The 22,143-nt window shown below is 40.1% G+C and overlaps 2 protein-coding genes across 3 annotated transcripts in view; one reads left to right on the top strand and one right to left on the bottom strand.

Annotated features, from left to right (window-relative positions):
• LOC109912174 (serine/threonine-protein kinase 32B-like) overlaps positions 1 to 6,528 on the bottom strand; it is an 860,354-nt gene extending 853,826 nt beyond the window's left edge. The window contains exon 1 of the mRNA XM_048603938.1: positions 5,860 to 6,528. Within this exon, the coding sequence (XP_048459895.1) occupies positions 5,860 to 5,911 (52 nt within the window). The 5' untranslated portion in view covers positions 5,912 to 6,528. The remainder of the gene's footprint in view (positions 1 to 5,859) is intronic.
• Positions 6,529 to 17,098: 10,570 nt separating this feature from the next.
• Positions 17,099 to 21,068, top strand: LOC109912173 (cytokine-like protein 1). Of its 2 annotated transcripts, XM_020511559.2 has the most exons (4): positions 17,099 to 17,242; positions 17,342 to 17,386; positions 18,854 to 18,994; positions 20,690 to 21,068. In XM_020511559.2, exons 1-4 carry the CDS (start codon positions 17,099 to 17,101, stop codon positions 20,750 to 20,752), a joined length of 393 nt encoding a protein of 130 aa, XP_020367148.1. In that variant the 3' UTR covers positions 20,753 to 21,068. The 2 variants fall into 2 exon arrangements, with proteins under 2 accessions (XP_020367148.1, XP_048459985.1); XM_048604028.1 differs by having other exon boundaries at positions 17,106 to 17,386.
• Positions 21,069 to 22,143: the final 1,075 nt, after the last annotated feature.

The raw sequence follows: 22,143 nt of genomic DNA, 5'->3' as shown, positions 1-22,143 counted from the left end.
ACAGATGCTGCCAGACCTGCTGAGCTTTTCCAGCAACTTTGTTTTTGTTCCTGATTTACAGCATCTGCAGTTCTTTTGGTTTTTTTTAATGCATACATTTCCTTTGATTGTAAATTTCTAATTAATTAGATGTTGCATGATCTTGTTCATGAATGGTTGAGTATGTGATGCAGTGAATCAGTTAGCTGCAAATCTGACCTGTCAAATTAATGTTATTGCTTAAGTATTTGTGGGAAATCAAGAAATCATAGTCAGCTGCACTAAATTATTGTAAATTTCAGGTTCCAGTTCAATATTGGATTTCTCTTAAAGGATGCTTTTAGCAAAGGTTTAGCATCTGGCATGTGACCACCATGAACTAGGAGGCAACATTTTCTAAATTCAGAATACAATAATAGATACAAACACCCAACGTGAGAAAATGTTTCCTCCACTACAGAAGCACACAAGAAGAAAAAGAGTTATACTTGGGAATTAAATTATTTTTCAGGCACCCATTGTTTGTAACTATCAATTCCAGATTAGTTACAGCAGAGGAGATCTCCTTGTGGTAGGTCCCAAACTCATAATAGTATTTTCTATTACAGCTTTATGCATTTTCCATTTCCCAAATAAATAGGGATTCACATTTCTGCTCGTATCAACAGATTCCTGCTGGAAATATGCATATCAGAATCAACTCCAGCCTTGATGCTGTCACCTGAGCCTCAAGCTGCTACATGAAGAATAGCCAGTGACCAGAATGGGAAGGCTGTAAGCACCCCAACATGAGTTAGCACCACAGTGTTAGAGAAGAGTAAAAAGGAGAAATAATGTCCCATTCTTTTATCTCTTACATTCTTCTCCTGCACACTGTCAACAGCATTGTGCCTGAATGCAATAACTAGAATAGATGAGCCTACACTCTGTTGACAACTCATAAAATGGAGTGATATTTTAATAAGATTACTGAATTAACTTTTTGAATATGCATTGAAAAAATGCCATGTAAGCAAGTTATTGCTTTGAAACAGGTTAAAAAGATTAGCCTAACCTCATTAATTCAGTTTTAATGCAGAGATCTAATAGGTTGCCAACATCCACATTTAAGAAACAAAAAACATTGGCAGTTTATTGCATTTTGCATAAATCACAAAAGACTTTGGTAATGCATTTTACAGGAGAATTACGTGGGGACAAGCGGGTACACAGACACTTGGGGTTATACAGTTTTCTTTTATTGCATATATCATGCGAGAGGTCCTGGGTTCAACTCCCAGACGAGCCTAGGTTTCTCATAGGATGGCATGGTGGCTCAGTGGTTAGCACTGCTACCTCACAGCGCCAGAGACCCAGGTTTGATTCCATCCTTGGGCGACTGTATGTGTGGAGTTTGCACATTCTCCCCCTGTCTGCGTGGGTTTCCTCCGGGTGCTCCGATTTCCTCCCAGCAGTCCGAAGATGTGCAGGCTAGGTGAATTGGCCATGCTAAATTGCCCATAGTGTTCAGGGATGTGTAGATTAGGTGGATTTATAGGGGGATGGGTCTGGGTGGGATGGTCTGTGGGTCGATGTGGACTTGTTGGGCTGAAGGGCCTGTTTCCACATTGTAGGGGTTCTATGATATATGTTCATAGAACATCTAACAGATCCAAGATTTATTTGAGGAAAATTGAAGTGGTGTCTATAAACAGTGAATGAAGTTCTGCAGCAATTGTGATGCAGAGAGGTTTATTACTCTGCTCTGAGCAGGCCATGGCCAGCCAGATGAGCTTAAAGCAAATAAATATATATCACCTATTATTAGGTATCAGGTATCACTTCCAGGGAGGTGATGGCCTAGTGGTATTATCACTAGACTATTAATGCAAAAAGTCAGCACAGGTTTGCATCCAGCCACGGCTGGAATTTGAATTCAACAAATATGACTATGAAACCCTTGTTGGGAAAAATGCATCTGGTTCAATAATGTCTTATAAGGAAAGAAACTGTCATCCTTACCTGGTTTGGCCTTCACATGACTCCAGGCCCACAGCAATGTCGTTGACACTTAACAGCCCTCTGTGCAAATCTGGTTACTAATAAATGCTGGCCTGGCCAGTGATGCCCATGTCCAATCAAGGAACAAAACAAAAATTACATCATATTCAGTTCAGGCAGTTTTTTTTTACAAGTTTCCTCCTACCCTGGATCATCTAAATTTATCAAACAACCTATGCCTTTCTCCCTCTTTATCTAGTTTTGTCACAAACATGCTCATATGATTCAATTCAGTTTCACTTTCTAACTGCTCTCTTGATAAAGACTTTTTTCCTGAAATCCTTCTTGAATTTATTGGTCATTTCTGACATGTTTGTCATTATTTTCCATTGCAAGCAAGCCATGCAAAACGATAAAATTGTATGATAGTTAAAATAATATTTCCTCCCCATAATGATTCATCAGGAGATAGGTGGACAGCCTACTGAAATAAGAATATCCCTGAATTTATTGGTAGCTCAAGAATTGTTAAGTGAGCTTGTTCTAACCTTTCTTTAAGCATCATCTGGTGCTACGAAAAGATTAAGCATTGCATTTATCATTTGAACACCACAACCCGTCCCACATACCCATAACATTGCCCACCTTCATCATGCCTCAGCATATCTGCTGCTGAAACCCTCACTCATACCGTTCCTACTTCAGGCTGAATTATTCCAATACTCTTCTGCACAACCTAACACCTTATACGCTCCATAAAACTCAAGTATAACTAAATTTTTGCTGGATATATCCTAACTTCAACAAAAACATCTGCTCATCCAGCATCCCTGCACTTAATAACCTACATTAACTCAGTCCAGCAATGTCTTGTTTTTGAATTCTCCTTCTTGTTTCCTAATTCTTCCATTGCCACATCCCTCACTACCTTTGAATTCTCTTCCAGCCCTATAACCCTTCAACTTCTGTGTCCTCCAGCAACTTCAGCCTCTTGCACATCCTGGATTAAGTTGACAGCCATACCTTCAGTTGTCTAGTTCCTTGGCTCTGAAATCTCTTCCCTAAACTTTTCCAACTTTCTATCCTCCTTTATGATGGTCCTTAAAACCAGACCCTTTGATTATACTTTTTCTAACCTCACCTAATATTTCCTTACAAGCTAGGTGTCACATTTTATATAACAGTCTTATGAAGTTCTTTAGTAATTTTTTTCTAAAAGGTACTATCATAAATGAATGTGTATACTCATATAGCCTTGTGCTACTTTAATATATATAGAATGCAAACCATTAAAAATAGCTTGCTTTAACTTTAAAAGCTATAGTCACTATAAAAAGATGTGAAATCCTTAGCAAGCCAAGGGAGTGAGGTAATAGCAAATGCAGTTTTGTTTTAAATATCTCACTTTCATTCAGTAACAGGGGAACATATCAGAGTAAAATATTTATAACATATGGAGCAATACATATTTTTCTATGCAGAGACAAGTTGCATCAGGGAAAGCCATGAAAACTTTTGTCTCTAATATATGTGGAACTGCACATTCAATTAAAAAACCTAGCTTGTGACAATGTTTCTGCTCCCCACGAACCCTCCTTATCTGGAGTCACATGACACCACGTTATAGTCCAACAGGTTTATTTGAAATTACAAGCTTTCTGAGCGCTGCTCCTTCCTCTGAGGTCGGAGCAGCACTCCGAGTGCCTTTGATTTCAAAATAAATCCGTTGGATTACAACTTGGTTGTGTGACTTCTGACTTTTTCCACCCCGGTCCAATACCAGCACCTCCACATCACCTCTTTATCTGAACTCCATTACACAACCTTCAATTCCGTTCTTCATCATGTTGAACTAACCTTCCCTTCAATATATCAATATAATTCACCTCAGCTACACAATGTAGTAATAAATTTCCTATTTTAACCACCATCGGGTATTTTTTATTATATATTTACATCTACTAGTTTTCCCCAAAAGGTGCAACATATCTTTCTCTATCCCATAAAATCTTTTTATATTCTTAACGGTATCTGAGTTCGCCCTCAACGTTCTAGAGGATTGCGCCTCAGCCTGTTCAGTTTTCCATCATTGTAAATCTTATTTACACCTTCTCTGGGCCGGCAGAGGCTGTAGCAGTCTCTTCCGAACTTCCTCCCAGCATACACCGTGCTTCAAAAGTATCGGTGGGATGCAGAGCTCATGAAGGGCTGTTTGTAAAAGTAGCTGGCTATCTCTTATTCTCTCACTCCCTCTTTTGATCCAAAATTCCCCTCTGCAGGTTTCTCCCAATTCTTCAACTTAACTTCTTCCCAACTTCCAGCATAGCCAAATCCTTATTATTCGACTAAAACAAAAACAGCACCTTTGGAGAGAGAAACAGGGTTAACACTTCGACTCCAACATGACTCTTCTGCGGAGGAATTTGAAAACAAGGATGAGAACTCAAAAATCATACATCATTGCACAGAACAAATTTCAGCTAATGAGCGCAGGGGAGATGGGTGAGCAGTTTTTGTGCATGTTAGGATACGTCCAAAGTTTCACTGGCATTCAAGTTTTATGCAGTGTTTTAGGTGACAGATTGATATAGTTTATCTTAGAAGTAAAAAGGTATGAGTGAGGGGTTCAGTAGCAGATGTTCTGAGGCATGATGGAGCTAATAATGTTATGGTTATGTGGAAGAGGCTATGGCGTTCTTAATTCCAAAGTGGAGTCATATTAGACTTGAATCAAAACATTAGCTCTTTTTTCTCTCCACAGATGCTGCCAGACCTGTTGAGTTTCTGCAGTATTTTTTTGTTTTGTTTTACTTCAGATTGCCAGTATCCACAGTATTTTGCTGTTGGTTGGCTACCCAACTCCCTGGTGCTGCTCCGATCTTTGCCAAAATAGAAACATTTCCTTATTCTATGAATGGAGTTAAAATACCACACAAGATTTTGCTGAATGGGCTAAAAGGGTTGAACAGCCCACATCAGCTCCTATTCCTCAGCCCATGAAAGATGCAATCATAACGTTATGAAGCAGGTTGATCATTAATCTATAAATCCTTGAAATATACTGATGGTATACAATAAGAGTCGAAAGTCTCCCGTCCATCATGCTTGATGTGGAGCGGTAAACCTTAAGCTATAGCCTCCGTCAAAAAATAGCAAGGGCTCCAAGAAAAAGCATGGGAATGCTCTAAGTCTACATTATTATTGTCCACATCAATCAACTTGCTTCTTACAAAGCTTGAATCTGCCCTTTCTTTCCAAGGTTCATGCATCTCCGATTATGACACAAAGCGTACACTAAGAGCAGGTTCGGAATTGACTATGGTACCGTCCTTAGTCAACCAGCCTGCCTGAACACAACTAGAATATTTGAAGGCAGCTCAGGGCCACCAGTAAGTTGGCACAACTGTCATGAAAAGCAATATATATTTCTGAAATTATTTCTTAAAAGAACGTAGAACACCTGGTTTGTTTGCTTCACCGCAGATAAACCAGAAACATTTAACAGAAATATAGGACACGTCCCAAGATAATGGGACAGGGATTGTTTACTCTGATTAAAGGAAAGAAATGATGCAAACACATTCCAGGGTATTTTGGGTTCTACGTACTATAAAAGGAACGGTCTGCCAAAGTTACTATCAATCTTCCAGTTTCCTTGTCTAAAATTATAATTTTTTTTGTTTCCCACTTTCTCTACCAAGCATGATGATAATCTTCACATAGCCCCTTATTTCATAAGGACAGTTGGTCAGGTTTGTTTTGAACAGTTTCAGAACACATTAAAATCTATTTGCAATCATTGACTCAAAATGTTAACCCTATATTGAAGGAGACTGAACATTTTCACAACTTCACTTCAAACTAAATATGATCCCAAAGTTTAATGTTGAGTACACTTACCGTCCTCGTTCTCATCAAAAACCGGAGTTTTGTGAGAATGACTGCCCCCCATCTTCAGCTCCTCACACCGCTGTTTAAAATTACATTATCGGAAGGGCGTCAGAAGACGAGCTGCGGCATCACAGGTCCAGCCCTCGGTGTTGGGCAGTCTCAGCCTGGAGTCGAGTGCAAACAGTCTCAGCTCGTAAAGGCACTGACAGAGAGAGATGGGAGAAGGAAATGTTATCGCCAAAGCACCAGCCTTTCCAGCCACAGCCACCACTATCTGTTCCGGAAAAAGTTTCCGCCAAAAAAATATGATGCAGATTCTCTTTTGAGTCTCCTGACTGATCGGACACGGAGACAGGAAGAGTAGAGATAATCCGGTTGTTGGGGAGCCGGCTTGTCCAGGAAGCCCTATTGGAGAAGGAGGTTGCAGACGTTGAATCAATCACCAGCCATTTCCACCGCCTTGTTAAATCTATAAGATATCTTATTTTAGTCTTTACTTCTGAAATGTTCAGGCTTGTCATCCGATGGCTTGCTTAACATAAACGATCGATCTCTCTTGAAAAGGTGTATGATCTGTACAATGCCACGGCCATCTGTACCGTGGGTTTACAAATGAAACCAGTTGCAGTGTTTTTAGATCGGTCCTGTACTATGGAGTGAGTCACTGGAGACAGAGTGAAGCTGGTGTGGTGTCTGAGCGGCTTTGAAGTTGCTCGTTCACTTTGGGCGAGTCTTGTGTCATTCGCTCGCCTATGCTGTCCACCGTATTCTGGAGTTGCAAAGAGCACCCGTGTCTGCGAACTAACTCCCCCACCCCCACCCCCGGGGGTACCTACAGGGTCGCAAACAGGGAACTAGGTTGTGAACAACAAAAAACAGAAACGAGTGGTAGAAAAAAAAATGGAATTGAAAGTCAAAAGAAAAGACCCAAGGATATGAACCTGATGCAACGACCGGGCAGAGCTGAAGCTTGTGTAGTTGCTGACCAGAAGTTAAAATGTTGTTAATAGGACATTGACAGTTCACATGAATGTTTGTAAATTTTCTAAGCTTAATCGAGTGAGATTTTTTAAAAATTCAGTTTAACAGTTGGAATTTTTTTTAAAAACTGTAAAAGTCGACCACGCTGTAGCTTAATCAATTAAAGCGTAAGACAGTGGTTGATAGTTAATTACTTTTAGAGTGAAAAAAATAAAAACTAAAATGTTCCCCTAAGAGTTGTACGTGTTAACGCTGTTCCTTCTCTGTTTCCCAGGTTTTGGTCATCTCTCAGTGCCAAAGAAAATAACCGCCGCTCAAAGTGACATCTACTGGTACAAAAAGTAAAAAACTAAAAGCACAACACCCACACCCAAACAAAAACAGGAATGCGTTTGTCAACGATTCTGTGTGGGGATGGTGATCCCTGCAAATGTTAATCCAGTCCAGGGAGCTACCACAAAAACTAAACACCCGCTCTCTCAGGGGCCATGTAAATCCTGTGTGGACGAAGATAACATACTCAGGATATCAAGAAAACTTTTTTTTCGAACCTTTAAACCTCAAATGGGCTGTGAGAGCCAGAACAGAGTTTTTTTTAAAATTAAAGTTACTTCCGCAGACAAGTGAGATTATAGTATCTCAGTCACCGCATATATACGTGTGGCGTGAGTCGTACAGTCAGTTTTAACAGCGTGGGAAAAGGCCCATCCTGTCCACAACGGTTATCAAACACTTCTGTATCGTAAACAAAAAAAAGAGTACACGCTGAATGGCAGAGCCCTTGGAAGTACACAGAAGCAGAGGGACCTTGACATGCATGTCCATAGATCATAAGTTAGAACCATAGAATCTCTACAGTGTCGAGGCAGGCCATTTGGCCCATCGAGTCCACAGAACCCTCAGAAGAGCATCCCACACAGACCTGCCCCCCTCCCCCCCCACTTCTCTATCCCTGTAACCGTGCATTTCCCATGGCTAATCACCTAGCCTGCACATCCCTGGACACTGTGGGCAATTTAGCACAGCCAATCCACCCAACCTGCACATCTTTGGACTGTGGGAGGAAACCCACGTGGACATAGGGAGAATGTGCAAACTCTACACCGTCAGTCGCCCTAAGGTAGAATTGAACCTGGATCCCCGGCACTGTGAGGCAGATTTTTGACGGCAGGAGGAAGCAAGAAAGCAAAAAAAGTTGGTTAATAGGGTATATGGCATACTTCCTCCTCTGAATCCAAGGGCATAGGCCAGTTCTGGTTTTGTGTAGCTCTTCCTGGGGCATTTTAGAATCGGGTCAGGTTCCTCAGATATGGGTGGCATGTAATACACTGTAGCTTGCCTCCTGTGCCCGGAGCATCTGGGAAGAAATTCATTCTCCTCTTCAGGCAGCAAATGCACTGAGGCAGTAAAATCCGCCTTGTCCATTTCAGATTCCAAGGTATCTTCAATGCTTGACGGAGAGGGAGAACCCACAGATTCTGGAACAGTTGGAAAGACAGTTGAGGAGTCGGGCATGTTTTGCCCCATACCGTTTGCAAGTTTGCAGCTTTCAAATGGTCCATGTACTTGTTTAGGACCGTCATACTTACCCAAACTTTATATGTCACTGGACCTGGCCTCACGTCTACCATGTCTCACACCTATACAGGGCCATTCCCGTGGTTCCTACACCAAACTTCATCCCCTGAAGTAAACTATCTCTTTCACTTGCAGTCTTGTATCCAGCATTGGTATTCCTGATGCCGTTTCACCCTCGCCCCAGATCCGGGAAGATCGGATTGAACATGGTGCAGAGTCTTGTCCTCATTAGTAATTCTGCTGGAGCTATCCCTGTAGTTGCATTATGGGTGGTTCTATATTCAAATAGGAACCAGGACAGTTTGGTATCAAGTGAAGCTGTAGGCTGTCTCTTTAAGCCTGCCTTCAAAGTTTGGACTACTCTTTCTCTCAGACCATTGGATGGTGGATGGTATGGATCTCTCTTTACATGTCAAATACCATTTGACTTTAGGAAATACTGTTGTAAATACCTGTTGGTAAATGATGGCCTATTATCTGACCAACACGACCAACAGTCCACGTATTGCAAAAGATGTGCACGGTTTTTCTATCATCATTCCCATGTTTGACAAATGAACTCTACACATGTCCAGCCATTTTGAGTGGGAGTCCACAATGACTAAGAACATTTAGCCCATGAAAGGACCTGCATAGTCAACGTGTAACCAAGTCCAGGGTTTATTCGCCCATTCCCACAAATGTGGGGAGTTGCTGGTTATCATTATTATCCTTGTTGGCACTCTGGGCACTGCCACACCAACACTGTTATGACTGCAATTTTGGCCACCAGACATAATTTTTCACCAACATCTTCATTTTGGAAACCCTGGATGACTCTGGTGGAGTACAGCCAGTATCTGACAGCAACCTTTGCTCAGGACAATCACTCTTGCTCCCCATAATAATAAGCCATCCTTGACTGTGATCTAGTCTCTCTGGGTCCAAACAGTTTTCCATTATGCTTGTGATGGCCCTTTAGTTTCCCCCATCACCATCCACCTGTTTCAGTTTTGCAAGGACCAGATCTCTCTACATTCATAGTCTGATATTGTTAGCCGTGTCCAGAAGATGTAAAACCATAATGGACTCTTCCAGTGGCAGTACCACTAGTGGTGTATCTGCCAGCGCAAGGTGGCTCAATGCTGCCACATTTGCTTCTTAGCCTCCCGAACAGTATTCCAACTTGTATTCATATGCACTTAGTATTAGAGCCCACAACTGAATTCAGCCTTACGCTATGGGCAGCACTGCCATGTTCATTTTAAGTAGACCTAGGAGGGGTTTGCGATCCATTATAATTACAAATTTGAGGTACTGGTAAAGGTATTGGTGGAACTTCCTGGCTCCAAATATTACCACCAAACCTTCCTCCTCTGTCTGGGTGTATTTATGCACTGCATTACGCAAAGTCCTGGACGCATACACTATTCAGCATTCCTCTCCATTGGGCCTCCTATGAGCTAATACTACTCTGTACAGGGAGGCATCACATGTCAATACCAGATCTCATTTGGATCATAGCGTCCCAACACGTTAGAGGATGATACCTTTCTCTTTACTTCCCTGAAGGCTATAGCTCGACTATGTGACCATTTCCAAGGCTGACCCTTCTTTAAGTGTTCATGCAAAGGTGCCAGGATGGAGGCCAGGTAATGTATGAACTTTCTGTAATAGTTCACCAGTCTAAGGAAAAACCTAAGCTCCAGCATAGATAAGGGAGCTAGGGTTCCTTTGATCAACCTCACTTTATCTTCCAACAGGTGTAACCCGGTCTTCGCAACACTGTAGTCCAAGTAGGTCACTTGGCATGTATGGAATGCATGTTTTTCTCTTCTAAGGCATGTGTCTGCCTGAGAAAACATCTAAGGACTATATCCAAGTTCTCTAGTGCTCCTTATTGGTCTTCCCTGTCATTAGCAGATCATCTAAATAAATGGCGACCTGGGATAGACCTTGTGAAATGTTCTCCATCGTCCACTGAAAAGTTGCTCAGGCTGATGATAACCAAAATGGCAGTCTCGTATCTTGGTACAAACCCTTATTGATTTTAATTGTAGCATACTTTTGGAATACTCATTTAACTACAATTACAAGTACGCACGGCTCATGTCTAGTTTTGTGACAGACAACATTCCCCCCGCCAGCTTTGCATAAATATGCAGGGGGATTGGGTATTTATCCAGCTGCAAAAAGTGGTTTACCATTTGTTTAAAATTGCTGTAAAGGTGAAATGACCTGTCGGGCTTCACAACAGTACGACCGGTGCTACCTATTTCAGAAACTGGACTGGTTTGATGATTCCTTCACTTTCCAGCCTTCTGATTGCTGCCTGTACTTTTGTCCATAATGCAAATGGCACTGGGTGGGCCTTGCAGAATCATGGAATTACTTCCTGGTCAATATGCAAGGTGGCCTTAGCTCCTTCGATAGTTCCTAGACCTTCCTGAAAATCTTCTGGGTATTCAATTAGGACTTCACTCAGGCAGCCATTTTCTAATGGAAAAATGTAGAGCCAATCAACCAACTTCACCCCATCAAGCTTGGGCCTGAACCTTTTACAACAATCAGTGGTAACTGAACCAGCTGCTTCTCATAAGAGATCAGAACCCACGTTGTACCCTTAATCCGTAAAGGTTTCTTGGTGTAGCTGAGTTCTTGCATGAACTTAAGGCTTTGGAGTCCAGGCCAAGTCATTGAGTATGTTTAAGACAGTAAAAGATAGGTTCTTAATTGGTAAGAGGATCAAGGGATACAGGGAGATGGCAGGAAAATGGGGTTGAGAAATATAGCAACCATGATTGAATGGAGGAGCAGGCACGATGGGCTGAACGGCCTAATTCTGGTCCTGTGTAATTTTTGGATTATGGGAAAACTGGCATAAGGTAAATAAAGTTAATGGGTTAAATGCATGTGAAAAAATTGGTATGGGTGAGATAGGTTTCAGTTTGTGGGCAATGGCACCTGTACTAAGGTAGGGAGGAACTGTTCTAATGAGATGGAATTCACTTGAATCATGCTGGGACCAGTGTACTGGCAAATCAAATTAGCTGAGGAGAGGGCTTTCACTAATCAAAAGGGAGAAGGGTTTGGGAGAGAGGAAATGTAGGCTTACAAAGCAAGAGGATATAGCAACACCACAAGGCTAATAATGATAATGGATAACGATACCCGGAATGGGACAGGATGGGACAATCTACAGAAAGATAGAAAAAAAAAGCAGTAAATAGGGTCAAAAGAGGGAAGATGATAATAAGGCAAAATTAATAGCTCTTTACTTGAATGTATGCTGTATTTGGAACTAAATAAATGAATTAACCGCACAAATACAGATTAATAAGTATGACCTCATCACTATTGTGGAAACATATGGGATCAAAGCTGGGAAATAAATATTCAAGCTAAATAACTTTTCCAGCTGACAACCAGGAAGGAAAGAGTGAGGGGTCATAATGTTGGAATGAGTACGATACCAAGAAATAATCTTGTATTGGAGGACAAAGAATCCATATGGGGTGGAGGTAAGAAGTAAAAGGATAAAGAAGACACAGGTAGAAGTAGTCTATAGGACCCCTAACAGTAGATATACAGTGAGACAGAGAATAAATTGGGAGATGACGAGAGCGTGTAACAAAAACAATCCATTAACCACAGGTGACTTTAACTATCATGTAGATTGGCGTAGTCAGATTGGCAGAGAAGGCTTTGAGGAAAAGTTCATTGAGTGTATTTGGGGCAGTTTCCCAGACAATTATGTTGCAGATCCAATCAGGGATCGGGATATTTTGGATCTAGTAATGTGTAATGGGGCAGTTTTAATAAATAATCTCAGAGTAAAAGATCCCTGAGGAAATAGTGATCATAACATGGCAGAATCTGTTTGAGAGGGAGTATCTTGGGTCAGAAACAATTGTGCTAAGCTAAAACAAGGGCCATTACAAAGAAATGAGGACAGACCTGGTTGGAGAGGTCTGGCAAAGGAGTTTAGCAGCAAAGATGGCTGAGGAACAATCACAGACATTTAAGAAAATAGTTCATGGCTTATAACAAATATACATTCGAGAGGAAGAATGACTCAAGGAGGGGATAAATCAATCATGGATAACCAGGGAAACTAGGTACAGCAGCAAATTGAAAGAATCAACATACAATGCGGCAAAGGAAAGTGATAAGCCACAGGATTGGGAAAGTTTCAAAAATCAACAAAAGACAACCAAAAATAATAAGAAAGAGGGAGAAGATAAATTTTGAAGGTGAACGTACAAGAGATATCAAGACAGATAGCAAGAACTTCTTGTTATATATATAAAGGAAGAGAGAAGCTAAAATAAGCACCGGCCTCTTAGGGAATGAGGTGAGGGAAATATCACAGGGTAACCAGGAAATGGCAGAGGAGTTGAATGAATATTTTGCATCAGTCATCACAGTAGAAGACACTAATAGCATTCCAAAATGACTCAATAATCAAGGGACAAAAGGAGGACAAGATATACATACAATAATTACCACTGGAGAGAAAATGCTAGACATAATAATGGTACTAAAGATTGATAAGTCCCAAGGATGCATCCCTGGATATTAATGAAGTAGTTTCAGAATAATCAAAGTAATCAATCAGGATTCCTTGGATTCTGGAAAAGTCCAAGAGAATTGGAAAACTGCCAACAACAGGTAGTTATAGGCCAATTAGCTTCATATCTGTTATTGGGTAAATATTACAATCTGTTCTAAAGCATGTAATAGCAGACCATTTAGAAATCCATAACATGATCAAGCATGGCTTTATGAAGGAGAAATCATGCCTGACAAATGTATTAGAACACTTTGAGGAGGTAACAAGCAGGTTGGATAACATGGACGTAGTGAATGCAATATATTTGGATTTTCAGAAGGCATTTGATAAGGTGCCATACATTAGGCTACTTCATAAGATAAGGTATTGGACATAGTAGATAAGCATATGTACAGGATTAGCTAACTGATAGAAAAAAGAAAGTTGGAATAAAAAGGGCATTTTCGGGATGGCAGTGGTGTACCACACGGTTAATGCTTGGACCACAATTATTTACATTATATTTTAATAATGTGGATAAGGAAAGTGAATGAATTATAGCTAAGGTTGCAGATGACACACAAATTGGTGGGAAGGCAAGTGGTGGGGGTGACACAAAGAGTCTGCAGAGGAATATAGACAAGTGGGAAATCAAGTGGGCAAGAACTCAGTAGATGAAATATAATGTGGGAATATACACTTTTGTAGGAAGAATAGAGGAGACAAATATTATTTAAATGGATAAAGACTGTGAAAGGTACAGAAGGGTGATTTGAGAATTCTCACAGCATCATCGACTTAGGTTCAATTCCAGCCTTGGGTGGCTGTCCGTGTGGAGTTTGTACATTTTCCCTGTGTCTGCGTCGGTTTCTGCTGGGTGCTCTGGTTTCCTCCCACAGTCCAAAGATATGCAGATTAGATGGATTGACCATGTTCAATTTCCCTGTAGTGTCCATGGATGTGCAGGCTAGGTGGATTAGCCATGGTTAATGCATGGTTATGGCGAAAGGGTGGGATGCTCTTTGGAGATTCTGTGCAGAGTCAAAGGGCTGAATGGCCTTTTACTGCACTGTAGGGAATTCTATGATTCTATGAGCATAGGTCAAGAGGGAATAATCTCAGAATAAGGGTCGCACATTTAAGACAGAAATGAGGAAGAATTTCTTCTCTTAGAACTAGTGAACTTATGGAATTCTTTACCGCAGAGGGCTTTCAAGGCTAGGTTAAGTTTATTCAAGGCTGAGATAGGTATATTTTTAGTGAGGAAAGAAACCAAGGGTTATAGGAAAAAAACAAGAAAGTGGAGTTAAGAATTATCAGATCAGCCATGATCTTACTGAATGGTGGAGCAGACCGGATGGGCTGAATGGCCTGCTTCTGCTCCTACATTTTACAATCATATGGAGGAGTTTCATCCTTGCATTCATGCAATAGGTATGAGGTTCTTGGAGCCTGTATAACTGAGAGTAGGGAGGATAAGCAGGAGGCTGGTCAAGTTGAGGAGTCAAAAAGAAATGCTGTTGTGGTAGGGCACTTAAGTTAGAGGGATAGATATTAATCTCTGCACTGAAAGCATGAGTCTGAAGGATCTGGATTACTGCCTAGTTGTGGGGGTAATAAGATCAGGGAATTGAAGTCATGGCTCAAAAATTGGTGTGGGAAAATTTGTTTTCAATGGTGACCATACTGGGTAAAAAGGGAGCTCTCACTTTGGCAATAAGCTTCATTTGAATCACCCAAGGGCTAGTGTCTCAGTGAACCAAATAACTAAGGCTGTACAGCCATATATCACTTCAATATTTAAACGAAATGTTGTGAGAGGTTTTTTTTTAATTTACTTATAGAATGTGGGTGACAATGGCTAGCCAGCATTTATTGCCCATTCCTAGTTCCTCATGAGAAGGTCTTAGAGTGCTGCCTTATTGAACCTCTGTAACACATTTAATGTAGATACACACATTGCCATTAGGGAGGCAGTTCTCGGATTTTAACCCAAAGACACTGAAGGAATGATGAAATATTTCCAAGTCAGGATGGTAAGTGACTTGGAAGAGAACTTGAAATTGATGGAGTCCCCATGTAAAGAAATTTCCTGACATGAGCAGGCTGCCTTGATACTGAAAATCCAAGCCTAGATCTTTTAGTTGCACACATAAAAGCCTAGCACCACCTTCAGGTATAGGTAAAGAATGCTTCTCATTTGTTCTTACTCAATGTAGCAGATCAACTGTCTAGCAGCAATATCATAAGACATCACAGAATCTCAGCACAGAGGCTATCTGTATCTTTGCTGGCTCTCTGATTGAGTTAACACTTACTTTTAGTCCCTTCCTCTTTCTTTACGTTTTTCTCCCCTACAAGTATTTATCCAATTTCCTTTTGAAAGTTACAATTGAATCTGTTCCTGCTGTCTTTTCAGCCAATCTATTCCAGATGTTTACAAATTACTGTTTAAAAATAATCCTCAATTCACCTCTGGCTCTTCTGCCAATTACTGTAAATTTGTATCCTTTGTATCCACCTGCTTATGAAACATGTTTGTCCGAATTTACTCTCTCAAAGCTATTCAGAATTTCTGTTCTAAGGGAATCAATCCATTCAGCAAGGTGCCATACAAAAGGTTGGAAGTTGGATAAGGCCTTATGAAGTTGGGGTGACATATTAGCGTCCATAAATGGTTGATTAATGGACAGGAAGCAAACAGCAGGTATAAATGGAGTCTTTTCAAGCTGGTAGGCTGTGACTAGTGAAATGATGCAAAGATCAGTGCTGGGCCTTCGCTACTTGCTTTCTACATTAATGATTGGACAAAGAGAAGAACACTGAAGAAGTACTGAATGAGGCTGGAAGAACATAATACTGCCAGACCTGCCTGAATATTTCTAGCATTTTCTGTTTTATTTTAGATTTCCAAAATCTATGATACATTCAATGACATGTTTGCATTTGAAATAGTTCGGAGAAGACATCTAGGCTAATTCGTAAAATGAAAGGTTGTTTTATGAAGAAACATTGAGTCTAGACTTATTGGAGTTTAGAAGGATGATAGATGGTCAGATTGAAAACTATGAAATTCTGAACAGTTTTTATAATGCTGAGAGGATTTTACCCTTCAAAAGGGAATCTAAAAGGGAGCACAGTTTCAAAATAAGGGGTGTCTCATCTAGGACAGATATAAGAATGAATTGCTTCCGTCAAATTTTCTACTGTAGCAAGCAGTGGAGGCTGAGTTATTGAATATACACAAGGCTGAGTAACAAATTTTTTATTGACAAAGAAGTCAAGGATGATGCAGGCAGGCAGAAAAATGGCATCATGTTCACATCAGATCTTATTGACTGGTGGGGCAGGCATGAGGGGCTGAACGGCTTACTCCTGCTTCTATTTCTTGTATCCTTGAGCTGTTCTTAACCTGCATTTCTGTCTTTAGTTCTAGAAACAGAGCAGTTTCCACTGAATGCTGGGCCCTATTTCTTGACCTCTTGCCTTCACTTTTTGATCTGTCTTAAACGTTATTGGAACTAACTGCGATCTATGAATCTCCTATTGTAGGACCATGTCAATGAAGTGGTTATGCGCTTAGTCTGAAAGCAAAGGTTTTAAAGGCATAGATATTTTTTCTCTGGTGAAAAATGTGCTTGAATGAAAATATTTATTCGGTCTGGAGTGGTGTTTACAATCTGGGAATAGAACTTGACTGTTGAGACTGGAGATATAAAACTGGGATATTTCTAAATAAACATTGTACTCAGGAACATTCCACTTCTCCCAAAACTGACAGGACTGTCCCTTGTTAAACAGCATTTAGTTAGACAAAAATCTTGAGCCGAAATTTCTGAATTCTTCCAGTGCTTCAAAGGTACAAAAGATTGTGTATGTGGTGTATATTGTGCAAACATTGCAAAGACTGAATTTAAGGTATCAAAACTCAAGTAACTGGCAACACCTAAAAGCTGTTAAAGCAAAACATCCGGATACCTCATAAAACTGGCCTACATTTGAATTTCATTGACTGTTTTTTTGAAATAACATAAATATTTTGATACCATTAGTTGCCGCCTGGTGTGATTTGTCTAGAAGCAGGTCAGGTGGGCAAACCTTGAACTATTTAATGCCTGGCTGAACTGCCATCAGTAGTTGTTCACGTTGGTTTCTGCCATGCTGTTGTCCTTGGATTTGGTCTTGTTCCTATCTGCTGCAATGGTTACCAATGCAGCTCCTCTGACCTGCTACTCAAGAATGCTGGGCATGAGAAAAGAAATCAACAGCAGCATTGAGAACCTGCAAGCAAAACAATTCACAGTGAGCACTCCATCTCATATATGTTATTGGGGATGGAATAGGGGAACTTATAGCTGTCAACTAACCAGATTTTATATTCTTTTCTCCAATACCTTCAAGAAACGTTGTGTCGCTAAGCTGCCTGACCTGCACATAGATATCCATGTAAGTCATTCTTTTTTTATTTCCCACTTATCAGTAAGATGCATTAGTGTAGAAGGTTATAGATTGAAGTGACACAATGCTCTATTGATGATGAATTTGCTACATGCTCACAGGAAATTGTTGCAATGAAGTTATAAAATAAAGAGGTTAGAGGCTTTATTTATATTTTGGATTCAGGACTCTCAAATTAACGCTGTTCACTAATAATGTATGAAGCTATTTCAACCTTTTATTATTCACTTGGTCTATAAAATTAAGTTAATTGCATAATGGAATCATTTTAAAAACAACTTCTGTCAGATGGGATTGTTACCGTTACTGATATTTCATTACCTCGTTTTGTCGTACTGTTCATAGATTGTAATCATTGAAGGGGTTTTGCTCTTTTGAAACTGGACAGAATATTGTTTCCTCGAAAAAAAAACCTTCATACATAATCTTTACTGTTTTGCAATCTCTGCCAACCAACTAAAAGTGTAATTTGCAACAGTACATACTAATGCCAATCACATTCAGACTAATATAGCTTTTTAACAAACTACCAATACCTATTCAGTGATTTTTTGGGAGCCAAGTTTGTATTATGCCACAATAGTGTAGAAATATTAAGCTGTATAGGCTAAACTTCTTCCATCATTTGTTTTGCTGAAATAATAAAAGACCCCCAAAATAAATAACTCCAGAAAGTGGATAAAAATAATTAATTACGGTGCATGTATAATGTCAAGGATTATCTTAGGTGAGACTCTGCTCTTGTGTAAGGAGGCAATCTTATCAAAACATAGAAGTTCCTTAAAGAACTTGACAGGATGTGTGCTGAAGAGATTTTTCCTCTTGTGGGAGGGACCAGAATCATAGGACACAGTTTAAAAATAAGTGGTCTTCCATTCAGGACAGAAATGAGGAGAATTTTTTCTCGGTCAAAGGACTGAGTATTTGGAACTCTCTTCCCCAGAGTGCAGCAGAAGCGGAGTGATATTTTTAAGACAGAGGTAGAACAATACTAACAAGAAAACCAAAGATTATCAGGCAATGGGTGGGAATGTGGTGTTGAGGCCTTAATCTGGTCAACCATGATCTTATGGAATGGTGGAACAGGCTGAATGGAAAAAATGGCCTACGCCTGCTCCTAATTAATGTTCGCATGTATTCTTCAAAAAAAGAGACTTTGGTCTATGTTATGAAGCAGTTCCATTTTTAAAATGAATGCTTATTTTGAATAATACTATGGAAATTATGGAAATTATATATTTTCCATATTGACATTGGTAGGTAAAACATGCTGCTAAAATTACAGACATCATTTTAAATGCATCAGGAGAGTTTGTCACTCTAAGGATACAAAGCTGATAGTTTGCTAACTGCAGTTTGTAGGAATCCTGTTGGTTAAGTCATGTGAGGGGCATTTTTAAATACAATAATTAAGTGTTGGCTGCTGCTATCAACTGTAAATGTATGGGTTCACAGAATTTCTGCGTGATGTCAAAACTACGGACTTACCTACAGGCTATGGAGAAGGTGACTGATCGACGCTGCCAGAATGTGCTGCAGCCAACAGTCCAGTTAATCAGACACTTGTACCTCATCATGGTGGTGCCATGTAAGGCGGTATGTAAAGAGTTAAGATTCTCATTAGATTTTCTTTCTCAATGTGCTAAATTCAAATCTCACGCAAGTAATCTTTGTGATATGCTTTGCGTGCAATGCAATCATTATCCTACGACACCCAACGTGAATTTTTGGAAACTATTATATTTTATCAGTCAAACCTTTGGTTTCCATATAATAACAAGATCCAATGCTCATTGGAACCAGAGCTGCTCGTCGCTCAGCTACTTGGGTTTGGTAGACTTTGGTAGGGATTTGAAACTTAGTATTCACATACCAAATTGACGATTATGGCAAGTGATTTTTAAAATCTCTCAAGGGTAATTAGAAATAGGCAGCAACCTCCACATTCTGTGACAGAATTAAAAAAAAACAAATTGGCTATTGTATAGTTCATTCAGAAGCTGGTGAGGTGAGATTATCTGCCCTTGATATCATTTTGACCAAGCATACCATCAAAGACCCTTAGCAAAACTACAGTCAATGGGAATCAAAGGATGGGGGTGGAAATTCTCTGCTGGTTGGAGTCATATCTTGGCAGAAAGAAAGATGGTTGTGGTTGTTGAAAGTCAGTCATCTGAGCTCTAGGACATCATTGCAGAGGTTCATCGGGGCAGTGTCCTAGGTCCAACCATCTTCAGCTACTTCAACAATGCCTGTCCTTCCATCATAAGGTCAGAAGTTGGGATGTTTGCTCATAACTGCACCATGCTTAGTATCATTCTGATTCCTCAGATACTGGAATGTTCAACTGCAGCAATATCCTGACTTAGCCTGACAAGTGGCAACTAACATTAATGCCACATAAGTGCCAAGCAATGATCATCCCCAAGAGGAGAGAATCTAATCATCACTCTTTGTCATTCAATGGCATTACCATCACTGATTCACCTACTATCAACACTCTAGGGCTTACCATTAACAAAAAACTGAACCGGACCTGTCATACAAATACTGTGGCTACAAAGCGGGTCAGAGAGTAAGGATCTTGCATTGAGTAATTTCCTGACTCACAAAGCTACAAGTCAGGGAGTGTAATGAAATATTCCCCATTTTCTTGGATGATTGTATATCCAACAACACTCAAAAAGCTTGGCACTATTCAGGACAAAGCAGCCCACTTGATTGGCACCACATTCATAAATATTCACTTCCTCCACCAGTGACACACAGTAGCAGCAGCGTGTATCATGTACAAGGTGCACTTCAGAAATTCATCAAGACTTTTTAGACAACCTCAACCCAGGACCACCATCACCTAGAAGGACAAGGCCAGCAGATAGATGGGAACACCATCACTTACAAATTCCTCTCCAAGTCACCCACCATTGTGATTTAGCAATATATTGTTGCTCCTTTATTGTCACTGCAACAGTGGAGTGGCAATTCTCTGACCTCACTTTCTTCAAGGGAGGCTGCTTACTGGGATCACTACCATACTAATTTATCCTCAAAGCACTTCTCCTATTGCTAGTTGGGTTCTAAGGTATCCAAAGTGACTTCAATCCTTGTCAACAGTAAAAGATAAGCCTTATTCCAATACAACTAGAATGAATGTGGAACTGCAACATATTTAATTAATCCTTGCAGAACGGAGCAGTATTATATTGATTCTGATCTCATCAAATTAACGTATTACATCTATATTTAGGCCTGCAATATTATTTGACATGGAACATTTTAAATGTTTTTCAGGAGCTTGTGTTCTTGACGGACGACTGCAGTGTATTACGGAGAAAAGCAAGCACTACAACTTGAACGTGCCAAATAACAAGATGTCATTTTTAAAAATGTATTTATGTGCTTTGCTATATAAAGTTGACTTTTCACAATGCAAGCATCTTTAAGGTTACATTACTTGCAGAAATGGCAAGAGATGTTCTATATTAGCTGAGTAAAAGCATCTTAATCTGATACTGCTTTGCATAGTCAGGCTTATCTGAGGTGAGATCTTCAAATCTACTTTTGCCTTCCCCTGCTGGCTGATGTTGAAATACTGCACCAGAAGTTCCAGTTTTGATCTTCAGGCTGTGCTAGTTTAATTGATTGTGGCTGTGACAGAGGCTTCAGGCCATCTTCAAATGAGTCTTAGTGTCCTGCAATGGATAGTAGGTAGAAATCAGCCAGCGTCCTACTCCTGCTGGGAAGCCAGTTGGTGTGAACACAAAGAAAGGAGAAAGAACATGGTCAAACTCAGTTTCGTTGCCACACTTGTCAAATAAGCTGCCAACAAGGACAATTTAGGCAAGTACCTGCGGACAGCTGGTACCCACTGAAAAAAAACCCCTGGCTTCAGAAAGGAAGGGAAAAAAAAACAAAAAACAATCTGGTTGAGACGTTACATTGGCAATGTTAGAGAAACTCTCAACGTTGGCAGCCATAGTTCCAGCAAAACTTTGGGAGTCTGCACACATGCAAAATAATATGGAAATTCCAATGTTGGTTTCATGATTTAAAGCCCTCCAGAGGGTTCAGTGTTAAAGTCCCTTCTTTCTGCTCTTCCCATCACCACTCTACGGTATAATACTAAGCAACCAGTGAATTGATGAGAACTTCACTGTTTAAAAAACTCTTAAATACAACTTGTTGAATGTGTTACAATGGAGGTTTTAACAGAGCACTAACTTCATAATTATGATTAAACACATTCACTGTGTCTGAAAAGACAATTCTTTGTTTGCAAAATGTTAAATTTCTCCATTATTTTTTAAAAAACTTAGTTTTTAAAAATAGTTTATACTGATACTTCAGCTTCAATCTAAATCTGATTGTAATCATTTACTCAGCTTCCTGAAAATTTAAATTAAATTTGAAGGTTAAAGCACTTTTAACATCCTGGTTTGCTGTCAGTGAGTACACTTGAATGTGATTGGTTGCTTACCTATTTTGCTGACTGCCATTGCATGCTTGGAGATACCTTTAAGTGGCATGAGATTTAAGCTGCCATTGGGAAAGGGACTGTCTTTGCCAGAGATCTTTGTGAGTGACTTTCTTCAAGTCGGTGGTTGGTGCCAGTGCTCCCCATTCCTTCCTCCTGTCAAGTGTTCAATACAATGCTGCAACAGTCATTCCTAGCATAATGCACCCACAGTTTCACAACCACACTACATTGCTAATGATGGGATGATACAATCAAAGCTGCTCCTTTT

Source organism: Rhincodon typus, chromosome 12, assembly GCF_021869965.1.
Source record: "Rhincodon typus isolate 14 chromosome 12, sRhiTyp1.1, whole genome shotgun sequence".
Lineage (NCBI taxonomy): Eukaryota > Metazoa > Chordata > Chondrichthyes > Orectolobiformes > Rhincodontidae > Rhincodon > Rhincodon typus.
The sequence above is the reverse complement of the archived record's forward strand: the minus strand, read 5'-3'. Positions and strand labels throughout refer to the sequence as shown.